The 20,859-nt window shown below is 38.2% G+C and overlaps 1 protein-coding gene across 1 annotated transcript in view; it reads right to left on the bottom strand.

The window, feature by feature from the left end:
- cfap74 (cilia and flagella associated protein 74) overlaps positions 1-20,859 on the bottom strand; it is a 68,997-nt gene that overhangs the window by 45,283 nt on the left and 2,855 nt on the right. The window contains 8 exon segments of the mRNA XM_042492576.1: positions 8,323-8,441; positions 8,642-8,797; positions 12,720-12,875; positions 12,970-13,183; positions 13,334-13,491; positions 15,351-15,453; positions 17,672-17,782; positions 18,133-18,306. Coding sequence (XP_042348510.1) covers positions 8,323-8,441; positions 8,642-8,797; positions 12,720-12,875; positions 12,970-13,183; positions 13,334-13,491; positions 15,351-15,453; positions 17,672-17,782; positions 18,133-18,306 — 1,191 coding nt within the window.

The raw sequence follows: 20,859 nt of genomic DNA on the forward strand, positions 1-20,859 counted from the left end.
CAGTTATTTGAAGTTGCTGGTCCAGCTGTCAGGATGGCCATCCAGCTCACCACTGTGACCTGGATGTGTATGAAAGCATTTCTCCTGTTGACTAAGTCTGCTGGTAATTATAAATGTCACTTTGCACATTTTATCAACTTTTTTTTTTTGGCTAATTTCCTTTCTTGCTTGTACCATTCTTCTTTCTGAGCATCAAGACAGGTGGTATGAAAAGACAACGAAGAAAAAAAATAGAACAGTTCACTTGGGATTAAATGCTGAGTGAAGCAGTGTTCGAAAAAGCCTGCTAGAGCCCTATATAAAGTACTTCAAACGAGGCCATACTGTACAATATATCTACTGCAGTTGACTGAAGTGATGAAGCTGAGACTGTGGCTGTACAGTATTACTGACTGTGCTGTGTGCTCTATTTTACATTCTGGCCCATTGGCTTCTCCTACAGTAAATCAATAAGCACTCTCAGTTCATTATTCAGTTCAACAGAGCCAAAACACCCTCACACACTCACATAACCTGTGTGAGAGCGATCTACAGTGAAGCATGTTCCTGAATATTCTTTGAATAATTTGGCTGTCATATTTCACAGAAGTGAGATCTTTCTCTCTTTATATATGGTGCTTACAACATAATGAATATTTCTGCACCGTAGTTTTAGGAATTATATGAAAGCCATGAAGTACTGACAATGACCAATGTTTAAAGGGCAACTTTTTAGGTTAATTACCAAAGTACTTGAGATTTTTTTTCTGTCTTTCTGGTGGCTTGTTTAAGCAGGTGATGAACTAGAAACCAGACTAACAAAACTAGAATCACCACCTAGCGGGTGTATGCCTCAGCAAACCAGTCAAGTTGCACTTAAAGTTTACATTATGTCTCAGTGAGGTTGACCCTTGACCTTTTGGATATAAATTTGTGATCACTTCATTATATCCTTTTAGACACTTGAGTGATATTTTGGCATAATTACAGTATGAATTTATGAGCTATGGCCAAAAAGGTGTTTTGTGAGGTCAAGGTGACCTTGACTTTTGGGCCACCGAATTCTAATCAGTTTACTCTTGAGTCCAAGTGGACGTTAGTGCCAAAAACATAATGCCTCTGACTATGGCTATCGCCTGCAAAAAGATATATAATCACAAGTCTGAGGTGTAAAGCTTCAACAAATTGATTAGTTGCAATTTAGTTAGGTTAGTTGTAACTGACAACTAATTTTATAATAAATTTTTTTTTTAAAGAAAAAAGTCAAAGTTCTCTGATTCCAGCTTTTTTGAATATGAATGTTTTCTGGTTTTCTTTCACTCCTTTATGACAGTAAAAAAAAGACATTTGAGGATGCTATCTTCTGCTCCGGGAAACTGATCAAGGAAACTAATCCAGAAAATTATCGACAGATTATTTGAGAATGAAAATGATTGTTACTTGCAGCCTCATCGAGGTGCACATTGTTTTAAATCAGAGAAAAGCATGGGCCTATTACAGGATACTGCAGTTTTGACTGATGCTCATATTACATTTATCTGACTTTTAGAGGGACTACCAGGGCAGATAAATAAAACAAAATGTTTCAGTGGGATACAGCCTTAATATATACAGCTGTCAAGATTGTATCTATTTCACAGTCACAAAATCTTTTTGACAAATCAAAAGACTGATTGAACACTTTACTTTGAAGATGCGTCTAAAAGGATGAAACTTCACTCGAGGTAAAATTAAGTGGGGGTTTGCCTTGATCTCAGTGGGAGTTTGCATGCAAATGCATACAGGCCTCTAAGTCTGACATCATGCAGTTCTGAATATGGCAAGCAGAGAAAACTCTCCTGCCACTCATTTCTACAGACTTAACTCCTGCTGTGGGATCAAAACAGTCATTATGCTTAGAGTTCTGTCAGTGCTTGCTCTTGAGATTTGATCTGTGCTTACAAATATCTCAGGCTCACGATTCTTAAAAGTCCAACTGAAATCACAAAAGATATACCAGATTTAGTCAAAATCATATCAACAGTCATTTTGAAATGTATTGTTAATATTTCTACTATGACTGAAACAAAGTAAAAATGTGTTTATACACACTTTAGGAATGCTCCTCTATTCTTCAAGTCTCAGAGTGGATGGGACAGCAATTGTGTTTGTTATTATGTTGAAACTCTGTGTTGATGCTATTCTTGGCCAGGTATCCCTTCTATATGAGATTTCAATGAGAACCTGGTAAAATAAAGGCTCAATAAATAATCAAAATTGTTTTAAACACTGTTTACACTGGTAACTGCGGCTTTCAACTTAAGAACAGACAGCATTTTGTTACAGTGGTGGCACTGAAGACTGAGAACGACGCCATTTTTAGTATCACAGCTGACTGATCTGTGCACGGTTGTTAAGATGTTCATTGTGGTACAGATGACGAGCTAATTAGCTATCAGAGCTGCCAACTTGTGTTAGAAATGGAGTGTTTGCTTGGTAGCTTATTCAGCAACCCAAGATGCAACACAAGACAAGACAAGACTCCATATCTATATATTTAAAATTAGCTTGGAGCTAATGTAGGTTTCATTCAAAGTCTATACTCTTTGTTAGTCGCATAGCTCTGGGATGGCAATTTCAACCTGCCAGCCGGTCAGACTTGAATGTTCTCCATAGCCTGATATGTAATTAGCCTGGAGATTTTCTGACTTTTCATATATCACCATCACCAGGTCAAAAATTGTATATGTCCAATAATTACTAGCTAAAGCAGCAGGGTTGGTATTGTTTTCACTCTAAAATACCTACATAACATATGACATTCCCATGAGCCTTAGCGGTGTTAAGTGTTTAGTGCTAATTAGCAATTCATAGCATGCTAACATGCCACTTTGGCCTTGTAATTTTGAGCATATTAGCATGGTGAAGATTTATGCAAAAGTACTAACTACCAGCCTAAATATAGCCTCACAGAGCTGCTAATGTGGCTGTAAACTCTTAGTCTTGTTATGTTGTGACTGAAGCTGGAATTATATTTAAGCACATAAAAAGGCATACATGCACAGGGGAAACTTGGATATGCTGTTGCAGCTGTTTTTTTTTATAATTGCGTGTAGTATGCTTTTGTTTATGTTAGGAACTTACCTCCTGACTTGAGTTGAAAACACAACGTGTGATATTTGGGAGGTGTTTCTGCAACCTACGATTACCCACAGCACCCTTCTCCATCTAGGTTAACAAAAACATTTATGTGCATCTTTGGAGAAGCAGTCTAGCTTTAGGTTTGGCTGTTAGGTAGTGTCTCTGTTTGCCAATTACAGTATGACTGCAGTTAAGGCTTCACCATACAATTTAGAAAACCACAAAATATATAAAACCATGAAATAAAAAATATAATATAAAATATAAATTTCTTCCTTTTTTTGAAGAAAAGAGCCCAGGACATATCATTTATCCAATCTGTGTGTCAGAGGTGTTCTTGGGTCATCTTTGTTCCTAAACAAGCCACAGCACAGTAAAGTTAGAGTACTTTTATGTAGAAGTCTTTAACTGCAGCAGACAAAAAAAAAGGTTCCTTTTGAATTCGTATGCTCCCTAAACAGTTTTGTCATTAATGATTATTCACAGACTGAAGGCAAAACTAAACAATGTATCTCATCCCGATCCTGCATAATTTGGAGCAAATGAAACAAACTGTAGGTGTGATCGCACCCTCGGATTTTGTGGAGTACCACCATTTCTACTACAGTCTCAGGCTTCATCTCACAGCTCAGCCCAGGAGCATGCAGACCACAGAGGGGTGTCTTCCTCTCAGCCAGTCATTTGCAATACATGCGAGGAAGTGACGCTAATTACATAAACAGAGCTTCTGTACAATGGCTTTTCAGCCAAATCTGGCAAGGCTGCTGTTGTGGGTTTTTTTTGTCCCAGTAGTGAAAAAATAGATCAAACGCACAATGCATGTACGCTGGGCGAGGGGGTGTAGGGGAATGGAAAGCCATTTTTAGAAATTCAGGGGGCGTACAGGGAACCATGGGCTGGTGTGAAAAAGCCCGGTGTGTTCCTGGTTCACGTTTCTCTCTACTCCTGCTGTGCTAGTGTTTTTAACTGGGTGAGCCATGAAGGCTCTACAGTTGTCACGACTAATCTTAATATTGTAGGTTTTTGATGTGTGAATAACTGCCATGTTTTACACACAGAGTAGATGGAGGGTGTGTGATAGGTACGCAGACAGAAACAGGTGAAGTTATCAGCATGTGTAAGCATAATTCCAGTTTTTAAATTAAGGTTCTGTATATTTTCCTACACTATTATGTCTGTTGCAGTTACGGTGGTAATTACAGTTATAGTTTACAGGAGGGTCATATCTTTTTTAATTTATTCTTAGGTATTGTTTGAATGATTGAATTTACTGCTTAATTTCTCACCCAGTGATTTTTAGAAATTGAACAAGCGTGGATCAATGGAGCAATAATGCAATAATGGGTTCATTTTACCCAGTACCCTTGGGTAAAAACAACCCAATACAAGGGGTTGTGTTCATCCAGTAACCCAACAGTGATATAAAAATATCACACTGGGTCAGAACCAGTATTGTGTGTGTGCTATATTGACAAATCTTGAAGAGTGTCTTGTGTTTTTTTTTTTTTTTAGCTGGATGAGTCATCCGTTGGTCACGACTACTTCCAATGTTGTGTGTATAATCAGTGGGGTGTACATAAACACAACACACTTGAACAGTAAACCAAGACTGTACGATGGACCAAATGTATTGGTGAAAATCAGGAGAAATTGACTTTGACATTGTCTTTCTGATTACTGGAAGATAACAACCACTATTTTCGGGTTTTAGGACTCATTATTGACCTGCTTTCTCATCAGGGTAAGTTGGAGGGGGACTGGAGAGTACAGACTGCAGACCTGGTGCGCAATGCAGCAAATGTGGTAAAGTCAACCTACAGACACATCTGCAAAATGGGTTAGTAATATTTTTTGCAGTTAACTGTTGACATTCCTAGTTTTTACTGCTTGCATAAATTACATCATCCGATGGTGACCTGTCTGAGAGAACGCGTAATGGAACAAGCAGGAAAAACCAAACATATCTTGAAGAACAGCCATGAAGTCCACAAACTGACCTGATAATGTGACTTACTCAGCAAAAAGCATCTTAAATTTTTAGTCACCATTAACCCTGACCCAATACTACTACATGCCACGGCTGTGGATCTTCCTAACCCAATTATTTAAGTCACTCAGTGCCTTAAGCATTACCGTATGGTCAGCATTCATTCCAAAATAATCGTATAGACTAACACTTAGGTGGAAACACAGAAAAAAAACAAGTGTAAAATAGCAAAAATAACACCAGTTTATGATACTAACTTTTCCATTAAAAGTCAAGACAAAGCATGTAAAATCAGTGATTACTGTACTGAAGCTGTATTACAACAATATAACTCAAAACAAAACTGTAATCTTCTGTACTGCTGCTGAGCAGCACTCCAGTCGGAGGTGAGGAAGAAATCCTGCATCATATCTTTGACTTTCTTTGTCTTTGTAATTTCTGTTTTTATTACTTTTCACTTGCCTGGCGTCATTTTTTCCCCCCACATTATAAATCACTGTGAAGACTGCCTACCAGCTGGTGAGTTCAGATTCTGCCTGTAACGAATTATCTGAGCAGGCGAGTGACTAAAATGTCAGGGTTTTGGGACATGGCCATCCAACAGCATGATGGTTGTTCAGGGCTAGAAACTGGTCATACCAGACCACGTGAGGCTGTATCGGCAAACCCCTGATTGAACTCTACTGAGCTACGGTGTATTTTTAGGCTTATGAATAGATTTTTTTTGGTATTATCTTTTCTAAGATACTCTGTTAATGCCTCATCCTTTAATTTATGTTCGTGAAGAATTTGTAGAATGATAAACAGGTACAGCAGAAAACCAAACTGTCATAACAAAGGACTGATTATTATTTTTTGTATCTAGTAATGAATCACTTATTCATGTAGCAAACTAACCATGGGCAGCGCCTGTTGTCAATATGTTTATTACCATAATTTGATTAATATGCCTTTGAATTCCGCTGCAGACCAAAATATGCATACCCTTAAATATCTATATAATATCATGAAATATTTGAAAAAAGGTTGCCTGTACTGATATGTTTTAGCAACATGAAAGAGAGACAAGGAGTTGAGTGGGTATAATGTACACTATAAGGTATGTGTGCATTCACCCATTTTTTCAGAAAGTGCACATTTGCTACATGTGAGTTAGGATCAGACGACTAGAAGGTGATACATTCAGACAAGTGGTTCAGCACGAAGCCTCAAGAGACGCACCAGTAGTTTCCGGCTGACCCGGCTGTAGCCTGGGAGACTCTTCACTCAGTCAGGCAGAAAGAAGAGAGGCGAAGAAACCACATCAAGTCATGAGGGAGCTGATGGGAAAGTGATACACAGCGAGTGACCTGGAGAACAATGCATCTCTGCTCAGCCTGTGGGCTGCTGGCAGTGCTGAGAGAGAGGAGATAGCAGAAACGTAGACTGACTCACTGAGCTGAGTCTCATAAGAGGAGCTGCGATCGTGGTGATCCAAGCTGGTGTCCGTATGTGGGAGGACAGGCTTTGCTTTCACGTCCACTCCGTCGTCTTTTAAAATGACAAGAAGTGGTTGTGTTGAAATCCTAAGTGGTGATACATTAGCAGATGTTTCTTTGTGATAACTGACACTGCCCAACATGAAGTGAGTTCATAGTGAGTGTTTACATGTGTTGTTGTAAACACCTCTAGCTCGAATATCAGAATTCTGTCTTTGGATCTAACTTAAAAAAATACATTGATATTAAAAAATTGTAATTATCTAAGCAATGCCACTAAGCAGCAACTATTCTTAATTGTGTATCTTCATTTGGGTGTTTGTTTTATCTCTGTAAGATGAATATTTCAACATATTTCCTCAGATGGGATTCACTTGAGGTTCTGGTGGGCTGCTTGATGCTTTGCTATGTGTGCCTCCACAGAGATTGATTTGTCCCACAGTGATACATCGAGCCAAACTGGAGTCGTGGCTTCTTTCTAAGTCTGGTCTGTAAATGTGGAAGATTTAGAATCTACCACAATGTGGCATTTGGAATGATAGGGTACTCTGTAAGGATGTTAACTTTAAAAGGACAGTTCGACATTTTGAGCAATAGACCTTTTTTGTGTTTTTGACCCAAAGTCAAAAAAATAAACATGAATTTAATTCATGTGCCTCCAGAGGAGAGTTAGGTCCAAATCATGTGTTGCCTAGTTTGGCACAAAGACTGAACACAAAGGGAAACAGTGTAACTCCATCCAAATTTTAACAGATTTGGATTCCGAAGAAGACGACATAATACAATTTTCATCATGTCCTGATGAACTTTCTTCGGTAGCAAGAAAAGAATTGGAAGCCCCTTTATTCTTATAGCCTGTTAAAGGGGAACTCCACCTTTTTGCATGTAAAAATAAAGTTTGAAACACAGGTGAAAAATAAACAGCTGCAACAGCATATCCAAGCTACCTCTGCATATGCATGCCTCTTTAAGTGTTCAAATAAAATTTGAGCTTCAGTCACAACACAACAAGACTAAGTGTTTACACACACAAATTTGACCTTCAGCCTTATTGGGCAAAAACTGCGGCCGCCAAAAGGTAGGGACATTTTTGTAGAATGTCCAACCAGCTGACAAAGCTGCCTATAGAGCTGTTGATTCAAGCTAAAAATCTGGTAGTGTGGAGTTCGAAATTATTTATCAGACCAATCCTCATCTCTGCTTGAGGCTACACCAAAATCTCTGACTGAAGTGTAAGTGATCAGGTTGTATTGTGAATAATATAAACAAAGGAAGAAAAAAGCAAGGATGAAATTCCTGATGTTGTGAGTCCAGCAGTGTCATGGAAACACAATGCTAAACTGGTGGAATAGTCCTTTTACATTTTGGCCAATTAAAAAAGTTGTATATTAGCTGGAGATTTATGACGTAGTGTGAAAAATCTCTGTCAAAAATCTGTATTAAAGTATATGTATTACTCTGCAGAATTAAGCATTTTGCTATTATACACACCTACTGAGAGGTTTCAATCACATCTTACTCTCTTCACCAACAGATGGAGTTTGTTCAGTTGTGACTAATTTTGTGTTCATCTTAATTATTTGTTTCTAAGGTCAAGAAAGAACTTTAATACTCAGTATTACACAGTATTTCAATGCCACTAAGATATGCTGATATGAAATGTTTGTCTTTTTTGGCTCACTTTTCATCCCAAGTGCATGACACCCACCGACCACTACCATTATGTGTTTACACACTCTGAAAATGTAAAAATCTTACTTAATAGAGATGAATTCCTTCAGATGGGCTGAGACTTCAAGAAGCTTGCAGTGGTTGGTGATGTTGCTGATGTTAGTCAGGCGGATTTTCTTCTTATACATTTTCCCTACTTCAAAATCCTAAAACAGAACATTCACCGTAATGTCAACCTCTTCATCATGTAAATCCATCAACAAAATATCAAAAATTAACTGTTGACTTACTCCGTTTTAAATTGCAAAAAGTACACATCACACGCAAGGTGATTAAGATGCGTTCTGCTTAAAGACATATTCAGTCTTTTCAGGACATGTATTCTACAGAAGGAGTAGTGTGATACCTTGAAGAGGATGATCTTTGGTTTACTGATGAATGGAGGCCCTTCCAGCTCTTTGCCATGAGCCTTTTTAGGAGGAATGTTGAGCTCTCCACTGTCTTTAGGTTCTTCGTGCTTTACTTCTGTTGACACCAATATGGTTTTCTCACTCAGGAGCTTCTATAACAACACAGGGAAGCAACAGCTGGTGAAGTCATCATAAATAATCACTATAATAAAATCCTTATTATCACACAGTCAGACAACAAAATCAAAATTCACTGCTATAATAATGCCTCTTTATATAGAACACAGGTGAAAGACAGGCAGAAGCGGGAAATGTATTTGGGGAGTGTGCCAGGTGACAAACATAATAAAATTTTTCTATTTTTTTTTTTGTGGGGGGGGGGGGTGTTTTTTCTTCAATTTTCTCCTGTGAATGTGTTAGACTGTACATAAAATTCTCCTTCAGACTGAATGGCAGTGTACAATATTTATGAATCACATGTCATTAAGTGCAATAAAGATGAAATATAATTTAATATAGGATTATAAAATCCTATTATGAGATTAAAACAATGCCTATAGACTTAGTCTGCTGCAATACAAAATGAGAGACAATTGTACAGATTCATCTGTGCATGAACATGCAGCTTCATCTTTAGCTAAAGTAAATTTAACATTTCACTTTTAAAATGTAAATTCTTAAATGTTGAATGTTGTCCAAATGAAAAGCAGGTCGCACAAGAGCTCTGCCTAAATATTATACATTTTTAAAATTGGCAATGTTGTGATTTAAATCAGAAAATTGCATCTTATTAGCATTCACTACCGGCTGCTGGTACTTAACATTTTCTATACTGGGTGCTAGTAACATATTTTAGACTGCGCCAAAAAAAGCACTGAGGGTCGACACCAAGTTGGAACAAGATGATAAACATTATATGGGATGCTGTATTTTCCTGATGCTGTCTATGCTGGAAAACCTGTATTTACACTCCGGTGTCAGGGTCTTCCATATCTAAGCGCCTCTCAACCATCATGACTTTAACAGAGCATAGCAGAACTTTTTGTATTGTAAGAAAATAAAAGCCTATAAACACAAACAAACATGTCTTAACAGGAAAATATGATCCCAAATTTGGAAAAAAAATTAACAAGAACAGAGACCAATATCACATGTTTTCCTGACATTAACATGTGGCCATGTTTACCATGAGCAGCCTTCATCATGTTATTAGATACAAAATGAAGAGGAGCATTAGTCCTCCTCAAAGCTACTTAAAGAAAGAGGTAAACAGTGTATCAAGACAGTTAAAAGAGTTAAACATATCTACATATGACAGTATTTAGAAGAGCCCTGTTTTATTTTTTCGGCTTTGGTCATTTTGTCACTGCTCCTTTCATTCTGTATTGTAAAGCACTCGAAGTGAAAAGGCATTTTAGCATCATTCTCCCTCTCATGACTCATCTTATTAGCTTTGTTACATTGCTGTGCTCATCTTTTGTACTAGTCATTGCTGCGTTGAGAAGTAGCCTTAGATGAGGGGATGAGCCTGATCTGTATGTTAGGAGGAGAGATCGCTTCCACTCGACTTGTCGCTTGGCTCAGAGCTGGGAGCTGCAGCACCGAGCTCGCTCCGTGGCCTCAAAGGCACCAGTATAATGAGAAGTGACGCCTGTCGCCCCACATTTCAAGTGTGTACAGTGAGGCTGGATGAGACACTTAGCCAATTCACCTCAATGGCAGAGAGCTACAGAAACCCCTGCCTCCGTCAACAACTACCACAAAGCAGCCCTTGAGCAAGGCAATTAATCTTAAAATTCAAGAAGTGTGAGGTGTTGGAATAGAACTTTTTAAAGGTGGAGTCTATGATTCTGGTACAAAGACTGTGAATAATCACACTCAAAACCAAAACAAACACATGTGCTCTTTTCATAAGCTCCACCCCAAAAACTCATGGAAATGCATTCCCAAGGCAACGACAGGAACAACAGTTGAGCCAGCTGACCAAAAGAGTAACGTTGCACAACCCACAGCTTCTATAAATAATGTTACACAGGTGAACAAATGTAATTTCAAGGGAAAAAAAGTAAGGTCTGCTCTAGCAAGTAAGTTATTTTACATTAAGGTTGCAAAGTAATACTATATCCCATGTTATTTCAGTGTTTCCTGCAAAAGTAATTTCTATTTGGGGTGGTGGACACAGACAGATTTGCAGTTACCAGCTATAGTAACTTGAATTCATCTAAACCCCCGGCACCAGGGGTCTGATTCCAGACCACCCTGCCGCCGCGCCGGCTGGCCAGTTCAGCAGCTTCTGTTGCTGCTAGCAACCAGCACCCTGCATCCGTTGTCTGTAAGAAGTTCTTAACTACACCACAGTTTACAGAAATCGGGCTATAGGTCAACTAGGCCTATATATGTTGGGAAAAACGGAAGAAAATAATACCTGCATAGCCATTTTCTCAGACTGGGTTGTAAAGTCAGTGCTAGTTGCCTAAAGGCACTCAGTGTACTGTATGTTGAAGTGTTAGTATAAGGACACAGATATCAGTGTGATTCTTCTAATGTAACAAGTAAAACAAGCTGACCAATACCTCTGTGAACCTAACCTAAATTTAATACATCTTCATAAATGAAGGGGAATTTATTGTGATTGTCATTGTTTCTGTATTGTTATCTTCATCACTGTTATTATCAGCAGTTAAAGTAAAGTTAAAGTAGCAGTAGAGACATCATTATCCTATTAATGCACGATCATTTTGCCTTGGAGGAATTGCAAAAGTAAAAGCAGCCACATGAAGCTGGGTAGATAATGATCTGCAGGCCACAGGTGCTGTTTTCAGTGTTATGGAAAACCACCTGCAGTGTGTATCAACATAGAAACTTGTGGTACACTCAATGCAACTATGAAGGTCCAGCTGCTGAAAACACGCACAGATGCCCCCAAAATAATGAACTACACATAATGTTGTGCCTTCTTCAAGAATTGTAGGATAATATAATCTGGAACAGTAATTAATGAATCAATAAAATAACTTCAATAATGATTTTTGTTTGCTTTGTTTTAGTAATTATTTGTTAAGTCAATGATAGAAAATAGTGAAAAATATAATTACAAAGATACCAAGGTGACATCTTCAAATGTCTTGTTTAGTCTGAAAGTCCAGACCCACAGATATTAGTTTCGCTAATATATAAATGAATAAAAGATAGCAAAAGATAAATCTGAGTAGCTGGAACAAAGGGACAGTTCACCCTAATATCTGAAATACATATTTTCTCTTACCTGTAGTCTTATTTGTCAGTCTAGATTTTTTTGATCTAAGTTACCCAGTGTTGGATATATTGGCTGTAGAGATGTCTACCTTCTCTCTTATATAATGGAACTTGATTGCATTCAGCTTGTGACATACAAAGAGCCATAAAGGTATTTTTAACATTAAGCAATGTCTCCTTCTAGAAATCATGACTCAGTTACACAAGATAATCCACAGATCTTGTTGTAAGCAGTTTCATGTGGGAACTCCAAACTACACCTGTCAACTGCATCGGGAAGTGTGCATCGACTCATGGACGAGAGGATCATGTGACAGCGTGAGATGTAAACATAAACCGCATCCTCCTCAGATGAGCGGTAACATTAGTTAGCTCAGTGGTGCTAGGTGTGGTGCATCGTTTCTTCTGTGGAGTGACACGTTTGGCGGGTGTAGCTCGGTAGAAAGAAAACAGCTCTTACATGAAACTCCTCACAAAAGCTCTGTGGATTATCCTGAGAAACCGGGTCACGATTTCTCGAAAGAGACATTTCTGTGTATTTTTTGACGCTTTTTGAACACCATAAGCTGATGGGATCTAGTTGATTTCTTAGCAGTTCGCAATTATTTTAAATCAGTTAAATATTGCCTTTCAGTGGAATTTTTCATACAGTGTGCTTCAGCTTGCTGGTGAGGAATTCTCCTGTTGAAAAACAAACAAAAAGCACATCCATGGCCAAATAGCGTGGCCTCTGTGAGTGAGACATGATTTATGAGTGTTTAAATTTAGCAGCTTGCAGGGATTTGCTTTTGGGTAGCAGTGGCTGTTGTTGTAGTGCACCTTGTAGTTTTGGTCCCACAGCCCAGAGAACTCAGGCTCAGCCAGGCTGTCAGCGAGGCTCTGTTGGTCCACTTCCTGCTGCACAGTTTCCTCCGTTTCTTCAACATCAGAGGAAGATGACGATGAGCTACTGACGTCACTGAATTGTCTTAACTGCTGGACAAATGCACACAGATATTGGGTCATAATTATTCAAAATGCTCTTGATTTCTTCACAGTCATTTCACAACTGATGTGATGAACCGCTCACGATTGTGGCTCTCTCCTCGGTGGCTGATGGGGGGCTGGGATCCAGGTGGTACAGGAGCTTCTCTCTTGCCCTCCCCAGAGATGGGAACTTGTCAGTGGTTGAGGGTTTAGGCAGCATCGCCTGCTGCTTCTTTCTGCTCTTTACCAGCTGTTCCTCCTGAAGGATTTTTGCCACAATCTCCCCTCTCTTTGACTTCTGCCTCTCCTCCAATTCCCTGTGAAAGGCAAATCAACAGCACTGTATTATACTGAAATGCGGTCATGTATTCCTCAGCACACAGCGAGAGAAAACACCCACACACTGCTGCATGGAGTGGGAGTGGAGGACATGCATGTGGGAGAGGAGAGGAGAGGAGAGGACGTACTCTTGTTTTCGTTTTATCTCCTCTAGTTGTTTCTGTTGGTACATATGCTTGATACTGTTGATTCCTTGGGCCTGCAGGGATTCTCTTAGGCGTCTCTGTTGCTGCTCTTCCTTCTGGGCGTTTGCTTTGGCTCTGCTTTGATGGACCCTTAAGCTCTCCTAGAGAAATAATGTCAGATTAATTAAGCTATATTTTGCCACATCACATTTCAGACTAATGAAGAGCTGATCATTACAACTAGGAGAATATCTCTGTTATTTTATCCTGAAATATGAAATGTACCTGTTGAACTGGAAACTACAGCACTAAGCATGATGATGATAGCATTGCAAGATTAAGATGATGAGCTTATAAGTACTGTCGACTATAGCGTACAAAGTCTGGAGCAGAATTCCCTGCATTCGGGGATCGATGAGGGAGTGTAGTAATGTAAATGTGGTTTCAGCTTCACATCTCACTTAGCTAGGAGGAGAATGTGGTCAGAGTGGATGGAATTAATAAATCCAAGTTTTAATGGCAAAAAAATGCATAATTTCCATTGGCTTCCTAATGTAGCTGGCCAAATGTTACAGCCTTTTTTAAATGCAAATTTGCATTTCTGTACAATACAGTCATTTACAGTGCAAGATCACAGAAATTATTTCACAACTAATACTACGCCCAACTTTCTTATGCATGTGACACTGCCATATTTTCAGTTAAACACACTGGTAGTCATACTTCTAAAACTACGCCAGCCAGTCAGAGTTATGGGGAGAAAAAAATATTCTTTGTGCACAAGTTTGAAAATCATGCCTTCAAATATACTTGGTAACCCTGGTCAGTTAACCCTTTAATATTTAAGCAAAGTGGGTAGATTGCTTTCAAAAACATAGGAAGAAAGAAATGAGCGATGAAAGAATGAAAACTTCACAAGAAATCAGTAAAAAGTACAAGAAAACTACCTGAAAAATAAGTAAAACCAAAAAAAAAGAAAGTAAGAAAGAAAAAATGGGGAAAAAAACAAACATGAAAAGGACATCCTTAAAAATATGACAATTTTAGGAATTACCAAGTTGCAATTTTGTTGAGCATCATGCTAATTTGTGCACACAGATTAAATAATTTAAGAGCACAAATTACTAATTTGTCTGCGTTTTCCCTCATGGCACATCCCAGGCTCCATAAAATATGACAGCTTGAAGGCAATCAATAAATCCAAACACACGTACAGTTTATGCTTAGGCCGTCCCACAGAAATATCTCTGCCCCTGCAAAGGTCCAGTAAATGGGCCTGTCTCATATTTGCTTCATTCATATCAACGCCTGCATGTAAACTAAGTGACAGAGGCTACATCGGCAGTATCATCCTCTTTCTCACTGGTGGTGGAAGGCCTGGTAGTTTCCTTTATGCTAGCTGCCTTTTGGCTACTAACGGTAGCTCTACAATTAGAATCTAGGAGCAACTTTTCTGGAAGGTGGTCATTATCATTTGGGGTCAAAGCTTTTCCAGCTCCCTGTTTCTTGAGCATTATCCTGAATTATGTATAGTTCCCGGCATAGCAAGGAAATTCACTCCAACACTAGCAAATAGCTTATTTCAGTAAATTCTCAGGTCAAATGTCTATTTTTTCACAACTACTGCATCCTAATAAACACCATGCTGTCAGCAAGACTCTGTATATACTAACAACTTAATACTTGTATACATGACTACTTAATGCTGATATAATTTCTGATTTGTTCCAGCTAAGATTTAAAGGGCTGTTATAAGAGTTAATTGTTAATGCTGCCATTTCAGCACAAAACAAACTAAGCAAAGTTTTTAATGCTTTTTGAGTATATAATGCATCCCTGAACATGGTTTATACTAAGGGGTAGTTCACATATGCACACTGAAATCATCTTGTATGGCACTATAAATATAGTAGCTATATAAAATGTTAATTATACATAAAGCTACAGCTTGTGCTTCTCATTACTGCTATAGCACAGACATAATGCTACAGAATCAGTATGAGAGGGTGCTGTTGCTCACTTGGGTGGCTTCTATGTTAGATTTCAGTGACTTGACAGCCTGTATCCTCTTCTCCAGTAAGTCCCTGTTCTGCTGCTCCTTCTCAGCCTCTTGCTGATGCATCCTGAATGAAATGGGGACAATCACAGTGCTTGTGAAGGCTCAAATACAGCACACAGAGAAACAACAAAACTGCTTGGGATTAAAATCCTCCTAGAGTTGAGCAACACTGAGGTTAAATATCATGACACAGATAAATGCTTTATTCTCTGTAATCATAATCCTCTATGTATTACAAGAATACACCATTCACTTACATTTTTAAGGTGCTAAATACTAATATAAAACATTTTTCATTTAAGGTTCCAGATACATATACAGGGTTTCCACACTTTTTCATGGAAAGAATTTATCCATTTTTCCCATGACTTTTTAAGGACCATTCCTAACTTCTTTTTTTTTTCTTGACCAACTTTTCGAGCATTTTTAAAACATATCAGATTCAAACTGTGTTCAAACATACTGTTAGGTATCTGGCATATATGAAAAGAAAGATAAACATACATGATGGTAAGAAAAATGTCACAGATTGACACAAATTAGAGCAACGTTACGTCAACAGCTAGAGAAAATAAATATTCTGTTTTGTTACAATACATGGAAGATTATCTATAGAATATCACTGTAACAATTGTATTATTTCAACAACTTTTCCAAAATGTTCAGTGATTTTTACTAATTCCGTGACTTTTCCAGGCCTGAAAATTGTGATTTGTTACATTCCATGACTTCAGCAGGTTTTCCATGACTATGGGAACCTTGCATACAGGCATTTATATAAAGACATCTACTAACATACACTATTATTACTATAACAACACAGATTTTCACTGAAACTGATGACCTTTTTTGGGAAAACAAGATCTATGAATAATGGCAGGCAGATGACAAAATTAGACTGAGGGGGGACTGAACAAAATAGAGGAGAATAATTACAAGAAATAATTTCACAGTCGTGGCAGTTTAGACTAATAGGGCTTTCCTCTGTTTAAAGGAAAGAGCTCTGGTGCGGCTTACAGCAGCAGAGAGATAATGTTAATCAAAGGTAAAGCCCCGTAATATAAATAGATGACAATTATATTTTGCTTGATGGCCTGTTTTTATGGTATCCGTGAATTAATCCACTCAAAGCAGTGTGGTTACTAAAAAAAGCAGATGCTGCAAGGGGGCTTTTAGTTACCATATTGTGCTTGATTATTTGACTTTCTAACCTCCCTATCCTGTCTATGGCACTCAGCCTCAAGCCCCCTAGTTTCCAACTAAAGATCTATAAATCCTAGAAAACTGATTTATTTGTTACATTTGTAAGCAATTTATTCAAAAAGGAGTAAACTGTGGATTTGTCGCGCACTATTTTAAGCCGCTTAGTACAAATTTTGTGTACATGACTCATTCTAAACTACAGATCTTCATGCTAATGAAGAAACATGTGACTCATTGCAAGTGTGGCTCAATGATGTGTTTTTAATAGTTTTTGAACCACATTGGCCAAAATTTAGAGAATCCTACAGCCACAAAGAAGTATTTGCTGTGTAAAGATATAGCATGTGTGTTGTAATCTGAGCCTCTCAGTTCTTTGCTGTAGTAACCCATCTTGCTGTGCGTGCATATTAGTGTATGAGAGTCCCTGTGTGTGATTCCCACTGGTTACCTCATCTCCCTTCCTCTGCACTGCACTCATATGGCAGGCACTGTTAAAAACGGAACGGCACTGTTGTTAAGTCCCACCCTCCGCTTCCCCCCAGGGTTAACACTGTTAACTCTGTTAGCACTGTTGCCCTTGTCAATTCGTGCTGTTAGCACAGCTAGCAGCTACTTGTCAGCTCAGCCACCCCTATGAGTCAGATCCGCTTTGAATATCACATAGCGTTCCTTTAAGGCTTTGAGGTGAACCTATGGTGACTGAGACAGATTTCCAAAACTCTTATTTCGATTGGCAGCAAGGACACAATGACCTTAGTCTAAGTCACATAAGCTCACTTTCAACATACACCAGAACAAAACCTACATTTCATGTGCAAGGCATTATTTTCAATAGTAAGCATTTTTAGGGGAAATTTCCAAACTAATTGGAATCACTTTTTCCTCTTAGATCTGATATGCTGTTCATTTTCAGCTAGAACTTTTCTCTTTCAAATGTCCTGTCTGGCCTTCTTATAATATATTTTGCTAGTCTAAGCTAATGATCAATAGGATGTGTCAACTCTCCAATGAGTCCTCTGAGATACACCGTATTTTTGTTCCAGTCTAAGCCCCGTTTATTGGCTTAAAAAGCTGATTACCTTTTAATGGTCTCTTTCAAGTACTTGGCAGCTTTCTTGCGGCTCGCCTGGCCGTCTTCAATTTTCTTCTGACACTCAGCCTCCTCTTTCATCCGCATGGCTGCCTGTTTACTATAGGAACAACAACACATATACACATAGCGGTCTTATCATTCAAGGTTCATTTGACTATATACAGGCTTCTTATAAGTAGAATCAATCAAAAATGCAGCAGAACAATTTCACAAGACAAATAATAGCTTCATAGGTATTTTGAATACACAAGTGAGAATGTTGCATTTGATCTCCGTTCACTGCACAGATGAATTATTTATACTCTTTTACCATGCGCATGCAGTTGGTATTTTGCTTAAAACAGATCAAAAAGAGGCACATCTTCGACTCACTTTTTTATATTCTGAGATCAATCATTTTGTATGCACTGTGTCAGTGTGAATGCAAAAGATGGCTGTTTTCCCTACTCCCTGAGATGCTGTATCTTGAGCTGCAGGTTCTGGCTGGCTTTCCTCTCCCGCTGCAGCCGTGTCGCTGCCTTCTGGGCCTTCAGAACCCGGAAGACCCGCTCCTCTTCCTGCACCTCCTGTCGAAGTGTGGAGAACCTGCCAAGGTCCACCTCCACCTCACTCAGCTCCAGTCTGAGGAGCAAAGATGTGGAATGAGATGGATGTAGACAGAAGTCAATGTTAAAAATGCTGACTGAAGGTGTGTATTATCTAGCATTACAGTCACTTGCTGTAGCACAGTTAAGAAGCTAGACCTATATGGGGTTTTGAAGCACAATGCTGATTTAATGTTGCTCTTTAGTTTTAAAGAATTCATAATTAAAAGCAGCAGCAAACATTTAAGCTTTTGAAACCTGGAGCTAGATTACTTTACTTGTGTTGCTTTCAGATCCCTTTTTAAAAGTATTAAAACATTTGAACCCTGAGGAAACTGGTGCAATTTCTTTCAAAGACAGAGGAAAAGGCCAGTGAGCAACTTGGTAATAAATGTTTCACAAACTGCAAGAAATTAGTAGAATTAGAAAATAAATTTTAATAAGTTAGGGAAAGATGTCTAGGGAAAAAAAACTAGGGGAAAACTATATGTATAACTATCAGAATAACATATTTAAAATGAGGTTTTAAGCACTTTTTCCAGGCCATGTTAAATTGTCATTTTTATGCATTTTTATTTTTTGAAAATGAAATTTCATGTATTATTATTATGATTTCTGTTTTTTATTTTTCCTAATTTCTTGCTCATTTTGGGGGTAATTTTGTCTTTCTTTCTTAATAGCTTTCTTCCCATGTTTTTGAAAGGAATCAGGCCAATTTTTCAGATTTCAGAGGGTTAATGGGTGGGAACTGGAAAAGCCTTGAAACAGCATTCAGAGCATGTGAGGATATAAATTTCCTTTCAACAAACTAGCAGTTCCTTGAAACGGAATGAGGCAGGTATTACAAAAAAAGCAAAGCTGCCCTAAACCACACCAGAATGATCTTTATGATATAACAAAGTTTTTCTTGCATATCAAACTCTTGGGATATTAGCATGCCATTGTTGCTTGCTTAGCAGTAAAAGCCTTCCAGCAAAGACGACTGTTAACAGCGTTTATTACTGTGATGCAGCTGCAGAGAATGTCAAGTAACCAGGCTTTCTGACTAGAAAAAGCACTGTGTCAGAACGTACACAAGGTGTGGGCGTGTTTTTTCAGGTACCACTGAGATGCTAAAATACAATCCAGGAAGTCTGGTTTGAGGAGCAGATGTATGGGATTGAAAGTTTATCAGATGCTGAATCGCTGCTTTGAGGTCTGTAGGCAGTGTAAGCCTATTAGACATTAAACAGGAATTTATAACTGTGCACAGTTACCATGGATGAATGTGCACTTCTGATTTGCAAATACAGTGCTGTGTTTCCGGATGACATCACATAGTGTTGCAGCAAAGCTTTGGGCGGGTTCAATTTTTTTCTGCGTGATCATCATCATCATTTTTGTGTACCAGCGTTAAAGGGTAACTTTTTAACCTCAACCCTATTTTTATAACTTTTTGTGTCTGAGTGACCCTAGAAATATGTCCTGTTTTGAGCAAGACTGCTGCAGCCAGCAGACGCAAAACAGGCTGCAATGTAATTGCTACAGGCAGCTGAGCATAGTCAATGTATGTCTACTAAAAGTGCTTGCTTTTGTCACTAACAGGCTTACACAGTTCATCTCAATGCCAGACAACATTATGGAAACCTTTATAGACAGCCCTTTATGTTAGAGTTAGATCCTTTTTGTAAACCAGACACAGCCCTGAAATTGCTGTTGACAAACCCACCAGACTCCATATAAATAAAGAGTCATTTTATCATTGTGAAACAGACTTCAAAGTCAACAGAAGCATAATGAAACTCCAAAAAGCTGTCTTAATTTGTCTTTTCACTGTTAACAATCACCAACTCCAGTTTGTTTAAAATAACCCCTTAATTCACCCAATAAGATGTGAAAATATACTGGCTCTATACACCCTTAAATGACTGTTTATTTGAATAGAGTTTGGTGTGTTTGTTGATGGATATTTCAGGTCTATTTCTGGTTAAACAAAAAGGATCTCACCTTTTGACAAAAAAATCTATCTCTGTAAGGATCCTTTCCATAAGATGTGAGACACTTTGAATAATAATCTGAGCCTGTCAGTGGCAAAAACAAGCACTGAACATAAACTGATGGTGTTTATTTGCCTGCTAGGATTATATATACTGCTAGCTGCCCTGCTCAAGCTCAGTAATGGACCATTTTTTAAAAAAAACTCTTACTCCCATTAGTCACTTAGGCTGGATTACACCAATAAGAATTAACTTTAACTAAGATTAAAATCTGTAGCTAAAACTTTAAAACTATCTTAAAATGAAGAAAGTTTATATTTAAGCCTCTCTTTAAATCTCAGTTTAATTTTATTCTGTTGCACTAAAACTTTAAACTCCAATTTAAACTGTGATTCAGGGTTAACTTTAAACCTACAGTTGTGGAGGCTTAACTTTTGAAGTTGCTGCCTTTCTGAGATAGATTGAGCAAAATACTTTCTTCCTCAAAGAAAGTTGAGAGACAGACTTAAGCCGCTTGACTTTTATGATGAGGATTACTTTTTAATTCGGTTGTTGCCCCATTAATTCAGCCAACAAGATTTTCTTAAAGGAGGAAAAATTTGAGCGTCTCTGCT

The sequence above is a fragment of the Plectropomus leopardus genome, chromosome 8 (genome assembly GCF_008729295.1).
Source record: "Plectropomus leopardus isolate mb chromosome 8, YSFRI_Pleo_2.0, whole genome shotgun sequence".
Taxonomy (NCBI): domain Eukaryota; kingdom Metazoa; phylum Chordata; class Actinopteri; order Perciformes; family Serranidae; genus Plectropomus; species Plectropomus leopardus.